The sequence below is a fragment of the Brassica napus genome, chromosome C3 (genome assembly GCF_020379485.1).
Source record: "Brassica napus cultivar Da-Ae chromosome C3, Da-Ae, whole genome shotgun sequence".
Taxonomy (NCBI): Eukaryota; Viridiplantae; Streptophyta; class Magnoliopsida; order Brassicales; family Brassicaceae; genus Brassica; species Brassica napus.
The window spans coordinates 51,296,426-51,302,831 of NC_063446.1; the positions used below are offsets into that span (position 1 = coordinate 51,296,426).

Genomic DNA, 6,406 nt, shown 5'->3' on the forward strand with positions numbered 1-6,406 from the left:
ATTAAAATTTAATTTTAACTTCAAATAGTTTGATAATCAAAATTTTTAGGGTTATACTTTTAGAAGAGGTGTGAGATTTGTTTTTTTTTTTTGGTCAAAGAGGTGTGAGATTTAAGGAACATCAACTTAAGTCACTAAAAATCGTCTTTCTACATGAACCCAACATTATAATTGGTTCAAGTAATTGGTTGTAATTGGTTGTAGAGTTGCATTTTATTATATTTTAACAAGTGAAAACAAAATAATACCCTAACCATCAAGTGAAGAAAATAAAGAGAAAGTAATTATGTATGATTTATAAATCCGTATACATTTACAACCATAACAAATTTTAAATTTCACACATAAGCGTACATCTAACCATAAGTCACTTAAATGATTTCTTTTTTGATAATAATTATTATTTTTAAATATTAACTAATGTTTGATCACACGCTTTACAAAAAAAACAAACATTAATTTTGACAAAATAATGGCAAATAAGTTTTTAAAGACGTTTTTGCAATTACACGTGGACGTTAGAAAAAGCTCGTCCCCAGGGTAGATCTGAGTATCGAAAGGATGGCAATCTTCTCGAACTGGACGGGTTCCTTCGCGAGAAACAGTTAATTCCACGGCCACCATGACGGCTATCACCACCTCTCAGCGATTTATCGATAATAATTTTGATGGATAAAGAGACAGAGGAAGTATAAGAGATTTAAAGAGAAAAAGAGAAAATAGGACAGATTGCTACTGGAAAATACGGTCCTTGCGAGTGAACTGGTCAATGGGTATCACAAGAACAAGGGAACAAAGAAAATCACGATCAAGGTAGATATAGCAAAGGCTTTTGATACTCTATCATGGGAGTTCCTTTTTACCTGCCTTGAAGGTCTTAGCATACCCCCTCTGTTCATCCGGTGGCTCAAAGCGTGTATCTGCACAACAAGCTTTATGGTGAGTTACAATGGCAGCGTCAATGGCTATTTCAAAGGAAAAAGAGGTTTGAGGCAGGGAGATCCTTTATCTCCCTACTTATTTGTTATTGCAATGAACTTCTTATCGCTAATGCTCAAAAAAGCGGCTGCAGATAACAAGTTTAAGTACCATTATAAGTGTAAGGAGACAAAGCTCACCCATCTATCATTCGCTGATGACCTGTTGATCTTCATAGATGGTTCTATGGAGTCAGTCCAACATGTGCTTATGGTGCTCCGCGAATTTGAGCTTCGATCAGGCCTGAAAGTCAGCATGGAGAAGACAAGTTTTTTTGCATCAGGTCTCACGGAACAGGAGTCACAATTAATCCAAGCCACAACTGGAATGCACATGGGATCATTACCTGTTAGATATCTGGGTGTCTCGCTAGACTCCAAGAAGCTGAGCCTCACCAGCGCTGAACCGCTTCTTCACCAGATAAAAGCGAAATTCTCCTCTTGGTCTGTGAAAACCCTGTCCTTTGCTGGTCGGCTTTTGTTGATCAAAACGGTCATCGCTGGAATCAACACATTTTGGTGCTCAACCTTTATCCTCCCAAAGGCCTGCATAAATAGAATCAACTCTCTCTGTAGCGTTTTCTTGTGGAAAGGCGATGTGGAAAGTAGAAACACAGCTAGAGTAAGCTAGGAGACGGTTGTGTTACCCAAAGATCAAGGAGGCTTGGGGATAAAGGACTTGCTTACATGGAACAAAGACTGCACATTGCGTCTACTATGGCTCTTATTCTTCCGTAGTGGCTCAGTGTGGGTTGCGTGGTTCAAAGAAGTAATCCTCAAGGGCTCTATCTCGAACTACTGGACAACAAAGCCTAGCTCCTCTTTCTCCTGGTTAGCAAACAAACTCTTAAAGCTCAAGGACACGGTCTTCCCTCTCATCAAACTGCGAATTCAGAATGGTCTCTCAGCCCGCTTCTGGTTTGACAACTGGTCACCTTTTGGGAAACTATACGACTATCTCAAAGGATCATCCTCGCGCCTTGGAATCTCTCTCAATGCAACTGTGGGATCTTTGATCACCAATGGAAGATGGCGCATCCCCCCTGCACGATCAGAGGAGCAGCTACAGTTACAAACTTATCTAACAACTCTACAACTCAATGGGGAACCGGACTACTATGAATGGGAATTGGGAGCTCCTACCGCTTCTAGATATTCTACTGGTGAGACTTATAATTACCTTAGGCCCCAGAGGCCGCGAGTGAGATGGGTTGATGTGGTTTGGACGAAACGTGGGATCCCTAGGCATAACTTCCATCTCTGGCTGGTGCTTCAAGACAGGATCCCAACGCGTGATAGGCTTATCAGCTGGGGATTGCAAGTGAGCCCTTCATGCCTTCTATGTAACGCCGCAAATGAATCACGCGATCACCCCTTCCAAGACTGCTCCTTCAGCTTTAATCTGTGGACTCAACTTGCTAGGAAACTCCGACTATCACCGCTCAGGAACTGGGATGCTACGCTAGGTCAAATGATCGCTCTACCTAAAGGTAAACCCCCAACTCTGCTCTCCTATCTAGCGTGGCAAGCTATGATCTATTGGTTATGGAATGAGAGGAATGCGAGACTACACTCAAACACCTTCCGCTCGGTCGACACCATCTACACCACTATCTATCGCCAACTGAAGAACAAGATTCAGAGCTTCAGACCTTCGAACCCAACGATGTCTTCAGCGATGATGCAACTTTGGATCTAACGACAAGCATCTGAATGGTTGTTTGTTTTGTTTGGGCTTCACTTTGTTTCAACTAAGGTTCACTAGATATGGGTTTCTATAATTGGGCACGGCCCGTTTTAAACTAGCCATGGGGGTTTGTAAACATTTTTCTTCTTCTGCCTTAAATATGAAAGCCTTTTATGCAAAAAAGAAAATTTTGGAGCCAATTTATGCGACCAATATGAAACTCCATTAAGTTGATGGTCCCAAAATCGTTACAAATTTATAATATATTAAAATAAAATGTAACCATTGATTTATTACTCGATCATGTGTTTATAATCTCAAATTAGTGGTTACGATACCCTAAACCCTAAGTATTATTTCTTTTTTAATTTTTAACATATTTGTTTTATCTTCTAAGTTAACAAGAACATATGATTTCTATTCAGTATAATTTCCTAAAACAGCCTAACTGAATAATTTTTAACTAAAATCCAAATGATTATATATGAATGTAGCAGAAATGTGTAACATATATTTCGTGGAGATTTCTATCGTGTCCAAATCTTATGAATGGCTTTAGTTTATATAAGATACAATCATTTTTGAGTTTATTTGATAAATCTGTAATGATATTTAGCAAGACAAAATGACAATATTATAATTGGAATAACTAACAATACAATCGTAATGGTATAATTTGCGAGTAGACTACTTTATGGGGTTACAAATAAGTTACAAAGTATAAATGGTTACCAAATCGTGACAATTTTTTTTTTTTGAAATGTTAAATTTATATATCAACAAAAAAAAAAAATGTTTACAGTACTGAAATCTTTCAAATGCTACTGCAGTACAACTATTTAATTCTTTCCCAGCCATCTTTGTATCAGCAGGCTATGAAACTCAGGGTTCCTGAGCCGGATGGAGGAGATTCTGTTTCGGATGGTCATGTCTAGCGACTTCACTAGCTGAGCCGGCGAGTTTCAAGGGTTGTTATGCTTTCGACCATTGCGTTCTCTCTACAGTGAATATATTGATCTTTGAAAAGCCAGCCGAAGCATGTATGAGTAAAGCTTATTACAACGAGGAGACATCAGGGTGTTCATGGCGATGTTTCAGTCAGGGGCTTGGCCGAGGAAGGAAACATCCAATCAGGTCAGTCCAGAGAGTATAAGAGTACGGGATGCAAAGAATATGTGGTCTCGGGTTTCATCTGGTTCCACAGAGCCTGCAGACCTGAACCTCGCCCCACACTCTAGTTCGATCCCTATTGAAAGCCTGTTCCGCACGGCCAGCCACGATATAAACGAGAACTGTGGTACTGCTTTCGAGAACCATATTATTTCACTCCACTCCACAACATTCCTGTGAAATCGAATTTGATGATGAGAACCAAGGTTTCTGGATGATGAGAACCAAGGTTTGTAGTTATCATCTCCAAGTTTCCATAGCACACGGTTTCCTCATGCATCCTCTACTGGGAGTGGAACAGAGTTCATGGCAGCTATCATCGCCTGTAGGTGACAGCTGCGACATCTTCTGATGTTGCATTGGCCATTCGAGGCTGCTTCGGCGACTGTGGCATATCTGTTGATACCAAGAATTATAGTACTCGAGTCACCTGCAATGTCAATTAATTTGTAACTGCTTTGTGACTCTTTTATGTTTGTAGTGACAAAAGAGGGCCAGACCAAACCCTATATCCTAAATATTGTATTATAAAGATAACTTCCTTTTATACGAAATATGTAGTTAAATACAATATATAAAATAAAATTCGTTAAAACCAAATTTATAAACAAAATGATTATAAATGAAAGTATACAAATGTGTTACATTTGTTTTGTATTCTTGTGTTGATATTCGAATATTATGAATGAGTCTCTATACAAATAAGATTAGTTCTTGAATTTGTTAGACTATTTTCTAGTAATACAGAGTAAAACATCTTGTGAAATTATGCTATGTAACCACAAGGCAGTGTTCCATTGGTAGGCGGACTTTGGTTGGCTAAGCAACCCAAATTCGAAGGCACCCTAATACATTTCATTTTGTGGCACGCGGATATGGTCATATTTTACGGCACATTTGATTATCCGGAGTAAGATTTCATCCTAGGCCGCACCACCCATTTGAATAGTAGTTTGAGCCTTTTTATGAGATTGCGATTCCCCGAAAAATTAAATAAATAAAATATAAATAAATAAATGTAGTCGCAAACATTCATTATTTTGATTTGAGTTAGAGAACTACATTATGACTAGAAAATCTATCACTTGTAACCTTCCGTTTATACAACACAATAACTTAATAATCCTTATGTTTCACAATGATAGACTTTTTAGTGTTTTAACATGCATTAAGAAAACACATTAAATCACTATAATAAATATATCGATTTCTGTAATTTTTTATTTTCAATAATTTTTAACCAATAGTAATTAATTAAAGTCAATTAATTTTCTTGAAAATCACAACATTTTCATAGAAAATACAAAAAGTTTATATTTTTTGAAACAATTTTTTTTCTAAAACATTTAACTTAACGAAACGGAGGGAGTATATACTAATATACATAATATTTGCTGCTAGTTTACGACTCCTCCACTATTGTAGTTGCAAAATAGTGGCAAACAAATTTTTTTTTTGTATCAATAACATTCAAGCTAGGAAACTGCTCCATGACTATTCTTCCTTAATATGGTTTGTATCGTAGATGCGTGAAATGTTACTTTATATTCTGTATTCGTGAAATGTTACTTTATATTCTGTATTCGTGTAATGTTACTTTATATTCTGTATCAGTTAATTATTATTTGTCACTTGCTTGGTTTTATCTTCAACAGGTAATAATAATTCATCTTCCGTTTCAACATCATCTCCAACATCGGAATGATACTTTAAACTGGATTCAATTTAACAGCCAACCAATCTACTGCAATTTTGTTATCGTAGTAACTATTACATCATCATTTTGTTCCTACAAAGAATTGATTCTTTTCTTTTCTAAGATTAGATATGCATATATGTCCTCTACGTGTAAAACATGTATTTTTATACGGGTTTTTAGTGATAAATCCCCTCAACTAAATATTTTTCGTAAAAAATCCCCCCAACTTATTATCTTGTAATTTAACCCCTCAAATTCTTTTCCGTTAGATTTTGTTACCCTCCGTCTATTGTTCTGTTATTTATGGACGGATACCGTTTACACACAAACGCAGAGTTTCATTTTAGTGATAAATCTCCCAACTAAAGATTTTTCGTACAAAATCACCTCAACTTATTATCTTGTAATTTAACCCCTCAAGTTTTTCTTTTAGATTTTGTTACCTCTGTCTATTGTTCCGTTATTTATGAACAGATACCGCTTACACACAAACGAAGAGTTTCATTTAAACTATAAAACATGTTTTCTTTATTAAATGAAATAGAGCAGACAATGAAGCTCAAAATCCCAAATCGAAAGTTAGATGTTCCAAAATAGCAATGCAAAGACCATAAAACATTGAAAAAAAACCATAAAACAGAGCATTGAAAAAGACAACGCTAATTTAGACAAAAATTAGCGTTGTCTGCTCTTTATTTATGGTCTTTTTCAAAACTCTGTTTTATCAGGGGTGGGCAAAAAAATCCGGGCAGAACCGAATCAAATCGAACGAACCGAAACGAAAACGATTCAAACCAAACTAAACTAATTATCAGTGTTCTAAAATACAGTCTAAGCGCCCGGCTAGGCGGCGTTTAGGCGCTATACGGTAGC

At 36.8% G+C, this 6,406-nt stretch overlaps 1 protein-coding gene across 1 annotated transcript; it reads left to right on the forward strand.

Annotated features, from left to right (window-relative positions):
* Positions 1–936: 936 nt before the first annotated feature.
* Positions 937–2,676, forward strand: LOC106421284. The gene is made up of 2 exons (XM_048749749.1): positions 937–1,421; positions 1,716–2,676. The coding sequence occupies exons 1-2, from the start codon at positions 937–939 to the stop codon at positions 2,674–2,676; spliced, it is 1,446 nt and encodes a 481-aa protein (XP_048605706.1).
* Positions 2,677–6,406: the final 3,730 nt, after the last annotated feature.

Excerpts from the sequence above, each read along its gene's own strand:
- LOC106421284 (XM_048749749.1), top strand. The coding sequence starts at position 937 with ATGGTGAGTTACAATGGCAGCGTCAATGGCTATTTCAAAGGAAAAAGA. Across the intron at positions 1,422-1,715 it reads AAAGCGAAATTCTCCTCTTG|TGGCTCAGTGTGGGTTGCGT; the intron begins GTCTGTGAAAAC and ends ATTCTTCCGTAG.